This window comes from Meriones unguiculatus, chromosome 10 (genome assembly GCF_030254825.1).
Source record: "Meriones unguiculatus strain TT.TT164.6M chromosome 10, Bangor_MerUng_6.1, whole genome shotgun sequence".
NCBI classification, from domain to species: Eukaryota; Metazoa; Chordata; class Mammalia; order Rodentia; family Muridae; genus Meriones; species Meriones unguiculatus.
Genome location: NC_083358.1, coordinates 90,673,746 through 90,690,510, shown reverse-complemented (window position 1 = coordinate 90,690,510; position 16,765 = coordinate 90,673,746). Strand labels below are relative to the sequence as shown.

The window sequence follows — 16,765 nt, the reverse complement described above, 5'->3', positions numbered from 1 at the left end:
AAGAACTTAAGAAGTTAAACACCAACAAACCGAGTAATCCAATGAAAGACTGTACCCAATAGTATATCAAGTCAGATGCTGAGACTTATAGCCAAACTTTGGGGAGAGTGCAGGGAATCTAATGAAAGAAGGGGGAGATAGAAAGACTTGGAGGGGACAGGAGCACCACAAGGAAATCAACAGAACCAAGAAATCTGGGCCCACGAGACTTTTTAGAGACTGATACTCCAACCAAGGACCATGCATGGAGATAACCTAATACCCCTGAACAGATGTAGCCCATGGCATTTCAGTGTCCAAGTGGGTTCCCTAGTAAAGGGAACAAGGACTGTCACTGACATGAGCTCAGTGGCTGGCTCTTACCAGGCCACAGAGGAAAACAATGCAGTCAGTCCTGATGAGACCTGATAGGCTAGGGTCAGATGGAGGAGGAAGAGGACCTCCCCTAGCAGTGGACGTGGAAAGGGGCATGGGAGGAGATGAAGGAGGGAAAGTGGGATTGAGTGGGCATGAGGGAGAGAGCTACAGCTGGGATACAAAATGAATAAACTGTAATTAATACAAAAATACAATACAATATAATACAATAAAAGACAAAAAAATAAAAATTTATTTAAAAAATGGGGTACAGAGATAAACAGAGAATTCTCAATAGAGGAATATCAAATGGCAGAGAAACACTTAAAGAAATGCTCAAGGTCCTTATTCATCAAGAGATACAAATCAAAACAATCCTGAGATTTCACCTTACAGCCATCAGAATGGCCAAGATCAAAAATTCAAGTGGCAACACATGCTGGAGAGGATGTGGAGAAAGGGGAACCCTCCTCCACTGCTGGTGGGAGTGTACACTTGTACAAACAATTGGATTTTTAAAAGTAGCCATGTAAAAACAATTTTTTTTTATTTTACAATTTTTTTTATTTTTTATTTTTTATTTTTTTTATCAGTTACATTTTATTAACTCTGTATCCCAGCCATGTCCCGATCCCTCATTCCCTCCCAGTCCCTCCCTCCCTCCCTCATCTCCACCGTGCCCCTTTCCAAGTCCACTGATAGGGGGGACCTCCTCCCCATTCATCTGATCCTGTTTTATCAGGTATCTTCAGGACTGGCTGCAAAGCCCTCCTCTGTGGCCTAACAGGACTGCTCCTCCCTTCGGGGTGGGGAGACCAAAGAGCCAGTCATTGAGTTCCTGTTAGATTTATTAGTCCTTAATCTTCATGGCTTTTGGTGTCCACTGGGTTCACCTTGTCTTGCTCAAACTGTTTTTCATGCTCCTGTACTCTTCTTTATCCCTTTCCTACATGCCTATATTTTCACCCTTTAAATTTTGTTTCTTCAAATCCTGAGCCTCAAAGAGTAAGACAAAATCTTTGTAACTCAATACCTACCCTTCTCAATGTCCTTGCAATAAAGTAGGAATGAAACTCCTAAGTGATATCATAGATACTATGGAAATAGTGCAGGGATCTTCCTGACCAAGGGACTTTTCCCTACTTTCTTTAAAATAATTGCATAAGGGATCATTAATTCCATTTCCACATACCTTTCTATCCAGACAATTAATTAGATGAAGGAGGCACACTTTGTTGGTACAGTGGTATTAGGCCAGCTGTCCTCATCAGTTTTTCCTCTCCTGATTTCTACCTCTCTTTTAATCAGTATACATGAGATGAACCTACAACTGTGCATGAAACACACACACCCACAAACACGTCTCAAAATAGGTTTCATGTTTGTACATCATTGTAACAGAAAAAAAAAAACAAATCAAAATGTATAGTTATGCAAATATTATTATAGCTGTAAAAAAAATCCCAAGAGTTTTAAATGAACTGAAAAATGAAGCAAGAAAGACAGTTTGAAATGTTAAGAGATCTCTAAACTGGCTTACAGCAGGTGCCTCAGAAATAGCAGTATGTAGTTGTTTCAAGAGCTAAGGGGGGTTTATGATTCACAGGACACTGTCTACCAGGAACTAATTCAATGTACCTTTTTATTAATGATAAAGTCCCTCATATTTTTCTTCAATGTTGATATCACTTATTTTTCTTGCTTGGGTTTATTTTTTCTTCTGCAAGCTGGAGTGGGCTCATGGCCTTTGCAGAAGCTGGGAGAGTCAGCTTCAGGTCTCTGCAGGCTCAGGCCCCCTCTGGCACTTCTTTCTGATGCAGAGTCACTTCCCCTGGAGGCTGAGCTTCTGAAAAATCCCTCATGCTGTGGAAGCCTTACCAAGAATAACATGGAAAAGAGCAATTAAAAAAGCAGAGAGTGCTCAGCAGACACTGTTCCCAAATAACCAGCCCTACTGCTGTGGTAGGAAGGGGCCTTGAAGGGTCCTGTAAGCATAAGCCATTTATTTTACAACATTTTCAGACACCGGTCTGGCATTCCTCATATGCAACCATCCTGATGCATTAGTCAGTTTAAAGTTCTATAACATTCCGAAGCACACTATTGGTACCCTCCGGGAATCTCACCATCAATGACAAATGTGGTTTTATAGTTATGAATGGTGATGTTTAAGTTTACCAGCTATTATTGACTTGGGGGCATTTGGGGTTTGTTTTGCTGTGGTAAGAAAGGAGCCCATACTACCTTTCCATCACATCATCTTTTTTCCTGACTGTTTTCTCATTCAAAACCTTAGGCAATGTCCATTATGTGAAAGGACAGCTAAGCAAATTAATAAGAGACGGGTGTAAGCTCAGAATAGCAACTCTCAAGAATAACAGAAAATGTGATAATTGCGTTTTTATAGAAGCATCATCTGAGAGAGGGTTTTTTTTTTTTTCTTGTTTGGGAGTCTGAGGCAGAAGTAGAGACTAATAAGAAAATTTCCAGAGAGAGAATTTCAGGTCACAAATCTCTCTCAATTTTTCACAGTGGGAGGGCTGTGCATGAAGCATGTAGCCCTGACCATGCAGAAGTCAAAGGTAAGCACAAAAACCTGTACATAATGTTCCACTGACTAGACAGACATGGGACTAAATACAACTTCTATGGCCCTTCCTGACTCCCAACTCATTTGGATTTTTAAACAATGTAAACAGAGATGACCACCCTGAAGTTGATACTTTTGTTGTATTTATTGTTGGTTTTGTTTTCATAGCTATTTTCTCCCTCAAATCCCTGAGGTTTGCTTGAATGAAGAATACTTATTTATTCAGGTCCTAAAGATTCTTGTAAATAATAGCAAAAAATCTGTTACAGAGCAATGACATCTTCATTAACACATCTTCCAAAGCAAAGCTTTTTTGCATGATCTCTCAATCACTCTCTAATTCCTGTCCTCACATTTTCCCTTTATCTGAAACCAAAGCCATTAATATGTTCCACCCCTCTTAACTCTCTAGAAACAGACACATCCTAGACAGAAATTTTATAGGGTTTTTTTTTTCACTAAGCTAAGTGACACTCTGAATCTAAGTTTTAATAAAAGTATCTTTTCCTACTTTACATCTCCTATGTTGGACACCATTTCTTTCTGCCTGAATCTTTATTTTTTGTGAAATACCCTCAAATTGAACATGGAAAGTAAAATCTAGGAATGTTCAGCCCACCAACTTTCTTCTGTTCAAAGATCTGGAATTCTTTCCTTTGCCTTCTAAGCTGTCTGGGTTCTGGGAAATTATGGCAGTTTCTTCTGCAGGAATACGGCATTTGCCTGGCCCTTACCTTGCTGCTTTTTTGAGGTCACAGTGGCCAAGTGTTTCCACACAAGGTAATGCCCCTGCCTGCTGAGAATCAGCTGCTGGGTGGTCTATTTTCTCTACAGTCCTGCTTTAGTCTGTCACTTAATGGACTTAGATGATCTATCTGCAGAGGATGAACATAAAGAACTCTGGGTTGAAAATTGTAGAAAACAGGTACAAGTTTGTACTAAATGGTGGCTTGGAAAAATGCTTTAAGTTTGTTACATTGTCGGTTCTTTGTAAGTAACACAAAACATTGCCTGTTTCTAAAGGCAATTGGTTTCAAAGAAATGAATCCAATTACAAGAGAAGGGATGTTATAAGGAAACCCTACTGAAATGCAATGTCTTCTGATTTTTTTTTTCTTCTTCTCAAGATACATCTTCCCTGACACAAAACCCCCATGGTTCAGAATTCTCAGGTGGTAGCTTAATGCTTACAAAGCATAGGTCTGCAATTAAATTATAATCAAGGAACTCAGACCAGATATAATTGTTAAAAATGATTGTTTTAATTCTCTTATTTAGAGCATTCTTAAATATTTCATGAGTGTTGGAATATTAAAAACTGCTAAATAGTTCATTTAGTTCTTCTAATTAACACAAAGAGTTCAAGGAGAGCTGCATCAGTAATGGCTGTTCTATGTGGGAGCTGTGGGCCATTCATAATCAAATGTACTCACTTTTCAGATCCAAGTACTGTGCTTCACCATACAAATAAACGCTGTATCAGGGTTACAGCATCAAATATTAAGGGAGACTGATATAATTAATAGTTCAATGTGGTGTTTAAGCTTCATGGTTTGTGATCAGACTGCACAAGTTCAAAACCCAATTCTAGTGATTATTTTCTGTATGACTGTGGGACAGTTACTTCTTGTTGCAAGTTTGGTCAGAATGGTGTCACCAAGAACTCAAAAATATCAGGATATTAAGTTACACAATCTTCCCAACAGCAGCTAGCGATCCACAAACACTTGATCTTCCTGGTATATGAGTTTTATTGACATTGAACAATTGTTGTTGTAAATCAGAATCGGAGCAGGTCTTTCTTTTGTCCTGGATATCCAAAAATATCGAAATATGTCTTTCCACCTGAGATCATAGTTGGTCTTATTTTGGTTGTCTTTTCAGTGCTTGTTGGGAACCCTAGAAGAAAGTGCTAGAAATAGTTACAAGACTTCCCTATTTGGCATTGTTCCCAATACAGGGTTTTGTATTAAAATCCACAGAACTGCTAGGCACTTTGGTTTTCTTGACAAAAAGGTGAGATTTTGTACTTTCAGTCATTCAAAGAAAATGCAGTCCTGAAGGGCATGACTCCTCAATAATTCTTAGAAAACGTCAATTAAAATTGTGACTATAAACGGAGTCTTTACTGTTATGAAGCGGGATGCTCCCAGAAATGCTACATGAGCATCAAACCCTGCTCACCTTCGACATTCCCATCAACATAGATGGCTGGCAGCTCTCCCTGTAAGGACAGGCTGCACAGTAGCCACGAAACACTCAGCAAGTACGCATCAATATGAACGCTGGCAGCCTTAACATAACCAGTGTTTGCGTTGCTCTTAAAATAGTTTAATATGATAATTCAGTGGCCCTATTCCTTTATTTAAAAGTTAATCTTATTCTAGAGCCAAGCCTTAATTTTCTGGCGTATTTCAGATTTGTGTACAATGTTAACAAGAAGCCCAAAGGGCCTATGTCCAGAGAAATTAATCTAAAACTTGTTGCTCAGTTTAAACCTTCAAGTAAATCATAGAAAACTACTCTGCTAAGTCATTTCTGTTTTCATTTTGCAGATCATCTCTGAATTATTTCTTTGTAACCAGAATGGATAATCTTACCTAATTTTAATAATATATAATTCTAAGAACATCTTTTTTTTTTAAACTAGATAACACAGGAATAAGAGCTAGATATAAAGAGAGGTTATGTTAAGAAGTCTATCCGTACAGGGCATCATATGAAAGAAGGGGAGTTAGTCTGATGGGGAAAGGATAGGAGCTCCACAAGGACCAAATATATCTGGGCACAGGGTCTTTTCTGAGACTGACATTCAACCAAGGACCATGTATAGATATAACCTAGAACCTCCACTCAGATGTAGCCTATGGTAGCTCAGTAACCAATTGGTTTCCCAAAGTGAGGGGAACAAGGACTATTTCTAACAGGAACTCAATGACTGGCTCTTTGGTCTCCCCACCCCTGAAGGGAGGAGCAGTCCTGTTAGGCCACAGAGGAGGGCTTTGCAGCCAGTCCTAAAGATACCTGATAAAACAGGATCAGATGATTGGGGAGGAGGTCCCCCCCATCAGTGGACTTGGAAAGGGGCACGGTGGAGATGAGGGAGGGAGGGAGGGACTAGGAGGGACTGAGGGATCGGGACACGGCTGGGATACAGAGTTAATAAAATGTAACTGATAAAAAAATAATAATAAAATAAAAAAGAAGTCTATCCCCTCAAGAATAACAACAACAAAATAACAGGATTTTTTTAAGTTCAGCTAGCTAGGAAAAGATAGGTCTGGTGGCATGTTCTTTCCATTAAAAAGCAAAGGCCAGACTTCTGATATCTTTATGTGCCTCTTATACTGTATGACTCTCGCAGTGTATGTTCACAATATACCCTGAGTGTTGGTTATTGTATGAGGTGACTGAAGCCTATGGCAAGGAATGTAGGAGATTGGAAATGAAATCTGCATCCCATTTCTGTGAAAAGAATCACAACAATATTACTTCCTGCTCCTTTGTGGAATATTTTTGTAGTTGCATTATTAAGTCAGTGGAGGTGAGCTTCCCAGTGGAATTGACCAAGGCATGCTCCTAAACTTAAGGGAATCCTCAAAGAAAAGCTCCAATAGAGAAGAAACATTAGTGCTCTGAGCAGGTGGGCAACAAGTGCCTAGACGCTACACGAAGCCATTGGTGAAACTTCTCTTTTACAATGGAAAGAAATTAAGGTAGAAAAATAAGGTGTTTCTATTTGTTAACAGAGAAACTTCCAGTTTATATAGCTTCAGGCTTAGCCATGGAAAAGCTTCCGTTACCCTAGAATGAAGAGGTGTGTCTTCTGTGGACGCCATTTGAAAATCTATTGAGGTTTGTCTTGAAAACAAAGACAATAGTGAGGCAAAACTAGGGATGATTCTCTTCCCACCTTATATATATATGAAAAGAAAGATAGGAGATGTTCACATTTCTATCTAAACAAGCTAATTGTAGTATGAATAGCAATATTATTTGATACAGTTCAGTGTGTGATGAATAGAGCAGACACCCAGAAGCCAACTTAGCTGGAGTGAAGGCTCCTATTGGACAGCTTAAGAGGCAAAGCTGTAAACATAAAGAGAAAGCAAACTGCACAGGACTGCAATCAGAACTGAGATGCTGCTTTTAAAGTTTGGAGCCCAGTGATTAAGGATGTAAGATGCAGAAGTTATTGAAAGTTCATTTGGGGCTTTATTTCAGAATATCAGACATGACTAATGATCAGGAAAGTATTTACTATTAATTACCTTCTTCCTGTGTAGGAAGGCCTAATTAGAAGGACCAGTAAGATGTGAGGAAACGGTTAGTACAAGTGTCTAGACATCGAGTTCAAATGTGAAACTGTGCAAAGCATGAGAAGTGATCTGAGATCAACAGAAAGTAAATAATGTAGACTCTGGAGATCATGAAACTCATTTATGACAGTTGCAGAGGAGGTGAAACAGAATAACGTTGCTACCAATGTAAATTTGTTTAAATTTTCTTGCCCAGCTTCAAAGAATTAAAGGCTAAGGAGGTAGGTGGGTATGTAAACTGATTACTATACAGTCATGATGACCAGAAGTTGATCTTCAGTGCTTACTTAGAAAGTCGAGTGTGGTAGCATGCGTTTATAACCCCGTTATTGGAGAGGCTGAAAATAACAAATCACTGCAGAATGCTGTCCAGCCAGCTTTGGGACATTCCCAGCCAATGAGAAACCTCGTCTCAAACACAAGGTGGAAAGATCCAGAAGACACAGGAGATTGTCTTCAGAACTGCACATACACACATAAACATACACTCACAAGACAACAATAAAAATAAAACCCACAAAGACTTAATAAAATTGTAAAAAGTTTTTTTTATGATACTACAAATCTGTCTCCTCCTTACCCTATAGTGAAAGTCGCTTTTATGTTTGCTGTTGGTTTTCCCCAGACTCAAATTAGCCCAAAAGAAGGGTGGCAGGTGTACAGCTCGGCCCAGGACCCTGATGGGCGATGCATTTGTACTGTCGTGGCTCCAGAACAAAACCTGTGTTCCAGAGATGCCAAAAGCAGGCAGCTCCGCCAGCTGCTGGAAAAGGTATGTGGCTTTTGTTCTCTACACATGTTTTTATTGAAATCAGTTTTTCTCTAGAAAAGAAATATGATTTATTAATAACATAGAGTTTACCTGGTTTTTGCTCTCTTTTAACTGAAAACTCTCCTGTTCTCTGAAAAAGGAATCTTGAGTTTCTGGCTATATCATTCCATTTCTGTGACTTTTTTTTTTAAAAAAACTTTCACAAACTTTCTTTTTTTATTTGAATTCTGTTATTTTCTTTATTTTATTTTTTGTTTTTATTAATTACAGTTTATTCACTTTGTATCCCAGCCATAACCCCCTCTCCCAATCCCCTCCCAATCCCACCCACTCTCCCTCTTCTTCTCCTATGCCCCTTCCCCAATCCAATGATAGGGGATGTCCTCCTCCCCTTCCATCTGACCTTAGTCTATCAAGTCTCATCAGGACTGGTTTCTTTATCTTCCTCTGTGGACTAGTAAGGTTGCTCCCCCCTCAGGTGAAGGGGATCAAAGAGCCAGCCCATGAGTTCATGTCTTAGACAGTCCCTGTTCCCCTTACTAAGGAACACACTTGGATACTGAGCTGCCATGGACTACATCTGTGCAGGGGTTCTAGGTAATCTCCATGAATGGTCCTTGTCTGGAGTATCAGTCTCAGAAAAGACCCCTGTGCCAGACTTTTTGGTTCTGTTGCTCTCCTTGCGGAGCTCCTGTTCCCTCCAGGTCTTTCTATCTCCCCCTTCTTTCATGAGATTCCCTGCACTCTGCTTGGCTATGCATCTCAGCATATGTTTTGGTACCATGCTCAGTAGAGTCTTTCAGAGGCCCTCCACAATCTTTCTTTCTTAAAACAGATTCTATACTATATGCTTGATATACAGCCAGCATCTCTCTTACAGGCCTTAGGAAGCAGTGAGTCTTCTTCCGATGCTGACAATTCAGCCTCAACTCTCAGGACCACACAAAGCTCTTTGAGCTCATACATTAGGCTCTTATTAACAATCTTGCGAGGAAGTTAAAATAATGACATAAAATATGCAAGCTATCTGGACAGATAATGAATAATTCCAAGTATTTATCATCATTTTCTAAATCATTCCTTTGAACATTAAGCTCTTCAGTTTCACTCAATGGCATTCTCTCCATAATTTACTTACGCTGGATCCATAACAATCAAATGCAGAATGCCCTTGATTTGTTCCCTTTTACAGATGAAAGTCAGCTCATGAAAGGTTGTTTATATGTAGTTAGGAGAGGGAAAGGCAATGAATGGTTCTCTCAATGATCCCCATTCAGACTTCCACTGTGCAGGGCTCTGAATACAGTAGGACAGCTGGGGTGCCCAGAGTGATGTAAGGATGACAACATGTTTGAATTTTAAGTATCTTGGAAAGAAAGAGATGAATTAGGTAGTATGTGTTGTAGAGGACACCATGCTCTCCACTCCACTCTGTGTTGTGTAATTTTTGTGATTATGCACTCCAGACACTAAATAGGAAGTTTTCACATAAAATTAAGATAGCTAGGAGAATGAAAGCACCTAGATTACTAATATAAACAAATGTTTACTATCTTCAGCCAAGCTACCACAGCTCTCTTCCACCTGTCATAAGGGTTTCTTTGTGAGCATCATTTGGAAATCCCTTAATAAACAAGATTTTAAAAAGCTGGCTCTCTTGTTTTAGTACAAAGCTTAGTCCATTGTTACCCCACCCCGCTTTTTTTCTTTCTCTTATAAAATTGTATCTCTACTCAGATTACTAACATTCTGCACCAGTCTTTTTACTTCTACATAAAATGCACAAAGAAAGATTTTCTTAGATGACATAACTTCATATTATGTTTTAGTATCTTTCACTACAGCATTACATAAACAAACTTACACTGTTTCTTCAAGAATGGCTTAAAAATTCAATGAAATATAAATTCAATAGGTCAAAACAAATGTCATAGAATGGGATTATTATTATTGTTATTATTGTTATTATTACTTTTCTGTTTTACATTTCTAACCTACTGCATTCAACATTTCAGAAGGTGTGGTTCATTTTTTTTAAATTTATCTAAAAGCAATCTGGCTCTTTCTGAGTCTATATCAAGTCTCTTTTAGCCAATAAGCTGTGGAGTTATATTGGCTTTGTATCATTCTCAATGTCACTTGTGGTCTCCACAATTAATTAAAAGATGCTATCTCTTTTCAGTACTTCAGCAAATATGTATGCTGCTGAATAATAGAAAAATGCAACTAATTTAATAGCTCAGGTCTTAGTGCACCAAAGATAAAATTGTTAGCCTAAAAATCTACTTTTTAGCTTTATAGCCTTTGTGTATTACTATATGTAACCTGCATTGCCTAGATCAATATTTCTTAAAAAATGATTTGGACTAGGATGAGGGAAACATTTTCGTCAATAAAATCAATTCAGGGACTCTATACAGAGTACTTCACCTTGAAGACTTCAAAAGCATTTATACCAAACTTCCTACAAAGACCCAGAGTCAGGGAACTGCTGTTCTTTTTGTTAAGCCAAAGCTAGCCAAACACATTGAGCCGCAGGCTTTTTACTATAAAGTGGTCTGAGTAACAACTACTTAGAAAAGTTTGGTTTTCAAATGACAGCACTATTTTGAGACGTAACTGAGAATAAAAATACATTCATTTGTGCTCTTTCTGAAAGACCTCATGCATTTTATTCATTAAAAGGAAAAAAAAATAGGACGAAAGGTTCAAAAAGATTATCAGAGATGGAAAACAACTTTGCCAAATGTTGTAGATGTCTATTAGGTAGATTTTTATACTTGTGACAAATATTGAGGAAAAACAACTTAAAAGATAACGAATTTATGTTGACTTATGGTTTTAGGGATTTTTGTTTTGTAGTCACTTGGCCGTGGTATTTCTTGACTGTGTCATGAAAGGGGCCATGTGGTTTAAAAAAAAAATCAGCAGACTGGAAGCATGGAGAGAAGACAATGAAATGATATAGGCATGAAACACCCCTTGGCGACATACACCTACAAACTTAATGTCCTCCATCTAGGCCCCACCTTTTATGTTTCCAGCCTGTCTTAAAATAGTTGCTATCATCTGAAAATCAAGCCTTTATTACGTGAGATTGTTAGGTGACAGCTAATGTTCAAAACATAACAGAATACCAAACAAATACTAAAAGCTGATCTGCAGAATAACCTGAGAGGGAAGGAGAATGTAAGAAGAAACACAGGTCTCCTTCCTATGAACCACACAATGGAGAGTCAATGTCCTGTATCACCAGGAATCTTTTGCTCAAGTTGAGTCTCCATCAACAGGAGGAAGCTCTGCCTAGGAAGAGCTAAAAGCAACTCACAGGCAAATCCTTTCCATTTAGACACGAGTACTATTACCTATATCCCAGATACAGTTCCTGCAGTTATCCAAGGTTATGTAATATAGAAGATCTCAACTAAGTCTTATCAAAAATTATCTCAGAGAAAGTAGGAGCAGAGGTGGGCAGGAGAGGTCTTGGCACCATGAGGAGGGAGGAGCAGAGAATCCAAAGGAAAGGACTTGGAACCACCTGGAGAGATGGACCAGACCTAAGATATTACTAGGTATGGAACTCTAAACTTACCAAGATAGGATAGATCATCAAACACTTTCTTCTAAGTTTCCAAATGCACATGGACGGGGCATTGTACATATAAATTTTAGCTAATAGTTTTCATAATTTTATTATTATTATTGCATTGAAAGAAAAGGAGCTTTTTATTGGACTTAAAGGGAGACATGTTGGTATAATGTTCTTTAGGTATATATACACTTTATCCTTGTTCATTCAAATGCTGATTTCTCCACCCCACTATCTGGTTTAAATCCGGACATTGCATTGTGATGCTTATTGTAAACATCACCTTTCTCAAGTTTGTGAAAACATGCCACCATTTGTTCTGTGCATTGTCAATAAAACAACCAGCCCCACTGCTGAGCAATGGAAAGAATAGGGTGGGACATCCTGGTTCATAGAGGAAGAGAAAGAAGCAAGAGGGGAGGAGGAGAAGAAAGTAGGAGCAGAGGTGGGCAGAAGAGGTCTTGGAACCATGAGGAGGGAGGAGCAGAGAATCCGGAGGATAGGACTTGGAACTATGTGGAGAGATGTCTGGACCTAAGATATGACTAAAAGCAAATATAATGGGTGAAATATGAATAGTAGGAAACTATTGGGCTTGGAGGTTTAGGATGGAATAACTATTACCCATCATTGTTCTCTAGGGTAATTAAATAATTAAAAAATTATCTCAGTGCATTTTCCCAAATTAAGCTGAAAACTCAATTGGGAATTCCAAGTAGAACATAAAATAAGGCACACTCTTTTTAAGTCTAGAATATTTCCTCTTACCCATCATCTTCTAATTATCTGGAATATTACTAGGTATAGAAAAATTTAAGAGGATATCAACTATGCTAATAACAGGGTATCTTCACAGACTGTTACATATTTAAATAGGTAGCCAGTTTCTTTAATGCAAATACTTTCCCTAATTCATGCTTAACTATAAATGAGGTTAAAAATTTATTTTGAAAGCAATGCTTTTATGCATGATAAAGTTTTCATGAGTTCATTGTTGTCTCTGATTTTGTACTGCACTGAATTTTTTATATGAGCTATCTGAATATAATAATCATTTCAAACTGAGCAATATTTGTAGTCTTATACTCCTGTGTGTAACAATTATTGGAGAGAAAAACCCTCCCTAAAATAATAAGATCCTAAGTATCTGTTATACTGTTTGAAACTCAAGATTATTTCACTCAGGAAATATTTATCAAGCACTTATTCTGTGTCTGGTTCTGTGGAACATCTTGCAAGTAAAAGCTGTGAGACACAGCCTATGATGAGGATCACAGACCAAGGGCTTCTGCTGACACCATACAAGTACATATTCCAAAATTACCTTTTATATTTTTATTAATTACAGTTTATTTACTTTGTAGCCCCCCGTACCTCCCTGTCTCCTCCCCTCCTAATCCCACCCTCTTTCTTCCCCACATGTGTCCCTCTCCCAGTCCACTGAAAAGGGAGGTCCTCCTCCCCTTCTCTCTGATCCGAGTCTATCAGGTCTCATTAGGAGTGGCTGCATTGTCTACTTCTGACAGGAGCCTACCACAGAGAGCATCTGAAAGGCTCTACCCTGCAGGATATCGAGGCAGATGTTGAGACTCATAGCCAAACTTTGGGCAGAGTACAGGGAATCTTATGAAAGAACTGAGAGGTAGTAAGACCTGGAGAGGACAGGAGCTCCACAAGGACAGCAACAGATCCTAAAGTCTGGGTACAGTGGTCTTTTCTGAAACTGATACTCTAGCCAAGGACCACTCATGAAGATGGCCTGGAACCCCTGCACAGAGGTAGCCTATGGCAGTTCAGTATCCAAGTAACCTCCATAGTAATGGGGACAGAGACTGTCTCTGACATGATCAGATTGGCCTGCTCTTTGATCACCTTCTGCCAACGGGAGAGCAGCCTTATCAGGCCAAAATTACTTTTAATGTAACCCAGACTGTGACATTCTTGAAACAGATAGGTTGGACATGGAGGAGGACTAAGTATCAAAACAGCAAAGGAAAAGGATATAGGAAAATTGGCTTGTCTGGCAAGAGGTAAAGAACTGAGGCAGGCAGTTCTGAGCAATATATCGACCATGGTTTATAGCTAACTGGTATGTGCATTAACTGTTGTAATTTTTCCCTGTTGGAAAGGTCTGTCTCTAAACAAATTATCAATTTGTAGTTCATTTCTGTTTTTTTTTCAATGAAAATAGCTTTTGTTTTTAATAATTACCAAGTAATACATACTTATTTCAAAATAAATGAAAGTGAACATTCACATATCTTAAAGAAATACTTGCAGCCTTATCACCTATTTTGCGCTCATTCTTTGTGTATTACCTAATGCAAAAACAAAAAACAATCCATTTAATTAAAATGGATTCACACATACATTGTATACATACACACAGGTCTTTCCTCTTTCAGAAATCTAATATTAACAACCTATATAAATATATGTATATTTCTAATTCTTCCTTGTGCATTTCTTCATGATGTTTTTTAATACATTATATTTTATTATATTTTGCATGTGTGACTGTGTTTGATTTATGACAAAGGATTAAATTTTGTAAGAATGTTATGTTTAACTCTTATCAAAAAACAACCCTTCCCAGAAAAATGGTACCTCTCAAGCTTTAAAAGTCAGTTGCAGCAATCACTTGGGAAAATTTGCCAACTAATTGGGATGATGCCGGGATGCCACATTTTTGACACGCTTCCAGGTGAAGACAAAGTTGTCATTCTGAAGCACCAGAAATGTGCAGATCCATCTTAGTCTTTAGAATAATTTGCAGTTATACTAGTCTTCATTCAAGAGCTTCCTTCTATTAGAGGCTTCGCCTTTATTTTCAGGGTTTTGCTACCACAAAAATCACAGCAGCCTTTCTTTCATTTCTGAGCTCTTTCTAGGTCACCTATTTCCTACTTCTAAACAGCCTGGGGCTCAATGAACCTGGGCTGGTGCCATCAGCTTAACATGTGTTTCTGCCTGTCCATAAGGTACTTTGTGGTCGCCATTTCCCAAGTCCCTCGAACGTAAGTGTTGCAACTTAGAAGGTGTTTCAACACCTCCAGCACTTGTCTCGGTCAACTCACTGTCACCCTCTGAGAACTTTAGAACCATCACGATGTAACTACATCGAAAGCAACATGAATTGATAACAGGTTTCAGTGAGCTCATCTGGGGGACATGTAGTCCAGGGTCCTTTCTTCTAGAACAACAAAACTGAGCAGAGACACTTTGATACAGCAGAGGCAGAATACAGTTTGTTAGGAAACAATATATTTCTGAGGAGAATGAGGTTTGGAGTACAGAGTGGCAGTTTAGTAGCTCAGTGCTCCATTGAACAAAGGATACAGGCTTTTTTGCTACACACCCTGGGTTTTTTGGAGTCATTTGCGTTTGGGGTTCATTTGCACCTGTATAGGTTTTCTTTCAAATGTTCTGTGACACTTAGCTCTGCAAAATAGTTCACGCATTGTACACGGTCTTAGCGTTTTAAAGCTCCACTCTGGGGTGTATATTAGTATTATCACAAACAATAGATCAGCTTCACACAGAATGAGGATGTTCTGCACCTGCTGTGATGGTGGAATTGAGAGGTAGAGAATAAGGGACCCAGCCTTTCTCTCTGCCAAGGGTTTTTTTTTCTTCCTTTTTTTTCACATACTTTTGTTCATCGTTTATGAAGTCTCCACGTCACTTTTCTCCTTAGTCGTCTGCCTCAAAATGCTTGAACTTTAACTCCGTTGGACTTGTAAGTATCACATATTGTTGCTAAGTACTCCTGATACTTCAGAGGTAAGAAACAGCATTTACAGGCACATTTTATCTGAACACTCGTTATCTTGGGATATTGTATGCTTATGAAGCCGAGGAATAAAAAAAAATATTTTATTTTTTCTAATCTCCTATCTTCTTGCTTATTTGGTCATTTCTAATGTGGCCAGTTGTTATAACAGGCGTAGGTATCTCTTTGCTGGATTCTTTGAACATTCATTGTAAGGGATCTTGTTGGAAATGTGACAGGCAGACATTCGTTTATAGATTTGGCACTTCTATTCTTTGTGCCAATGACATTTAATATTTTATTAAAGATTGCAAGTATCCAGAAACTGAGAATAACACACAACCAATTGACTTTTTTTTTTTTTTGACAGGTGCAGAATATGTCCCAGTCTATAGAAGTCTTAAACTTGAGAACTCAGAGAGACTTCCAGTATGTATTAAAAATGGAAACCCAAATGAAAGGGCTGAAGGCCAAGTTCCGGCAGATTGAAGATGATCGGAAGACACTAATGACCAAGCATTTCCAAGTAGGTGTGAACACTGCGATCCTGGCAGCCCAGCGCAGTAGGCAGCTAGCTAGCATGTAACTCAGCTGGAAATAGTATTACACCTTGGTTCGTGTTTACAGTGTTCAAGACTTGCTGGGGCTACAACTATCTCATCACTAAGTGACCATGAGCAGTCAGGAACACATAGAAGATGGTTAAAATAAATAAATAAAAATAAGGTGTTGCCCATCTTGAGACATGTGGGTTTCTGGGTAGAACTACAGGTACTTTACTTAACTACCTAAGACAAGGGGAAATCCCCAGAAAACATTAATAATTTAGTCATCAAAGCTTTTTCTAATGAATTTATGCTCTGCTGAAGTGAGAACTCTGGAGGATATAAATTATTGAAAATGGCAATAATACCATCGATAAAAGGATTTTTTAAAGGATGGTTTTCTAACTTTATACAAATGAGTTCTTTTATAAAGACTGTAGGTGGTTTAATGCCAATTATCTAGAAACTAGAAATGAGAACATGTGTTGAGCTTGGCATACTTTATTAATGATATGTGACAAAGTCACTCATTTAAAATAATTTATTATTCTGATAATGTCAGCTTGAGCCTCTATTAAAGATTATTTATCTGTCTTAAAAAGCATAGCACAGAGTTTCAAAAACCTTAAGGTTGTCCATAGATAGCATCTTTTTCCCTCTGTCAATTAGAGGATGAGGTTCAACCCTAATGTGAAAGGAGTGAACTGAATTTAAGCTTGTGTTCAAGGATTTGAACACACTGGAAACATGTAGATTTAGTTAGTTGAGTTAATCAGAGACAAACAGAATCCGTGAAAGGCACATTTTAGTGAGACAGAAGT

General features: G+C 38.4%; 1 protein-coding gene across 3 annotated transcripts in view; it reads left to right on the top strand.

The window, feature by feature from the left end:
- Olfm3 (olfactomedin 3) overlaps positions 1–16,765 on the top strand; it is a 228,194-nt gene that overhangs the window by 178,310 nt on the left and 33,119 nt on the right. For all 3 annotated transcript variants that reach the window (XM_060392847.1, XM_060392848.1, XM_060392846.1), the window contains exons 2-3: positions 7,892–8,038; positions 15,770–15,925. In XM_060392847.1, coding sequence (XP_060248830.1) covers positions 7,892–8,038; positions 15,770–15,925 — 303 coding nt within the window. The remainder of the gene's footprint in view (positions 1–7,891; positions 8,039–15,769; positions 15,926–16,765) is intronic.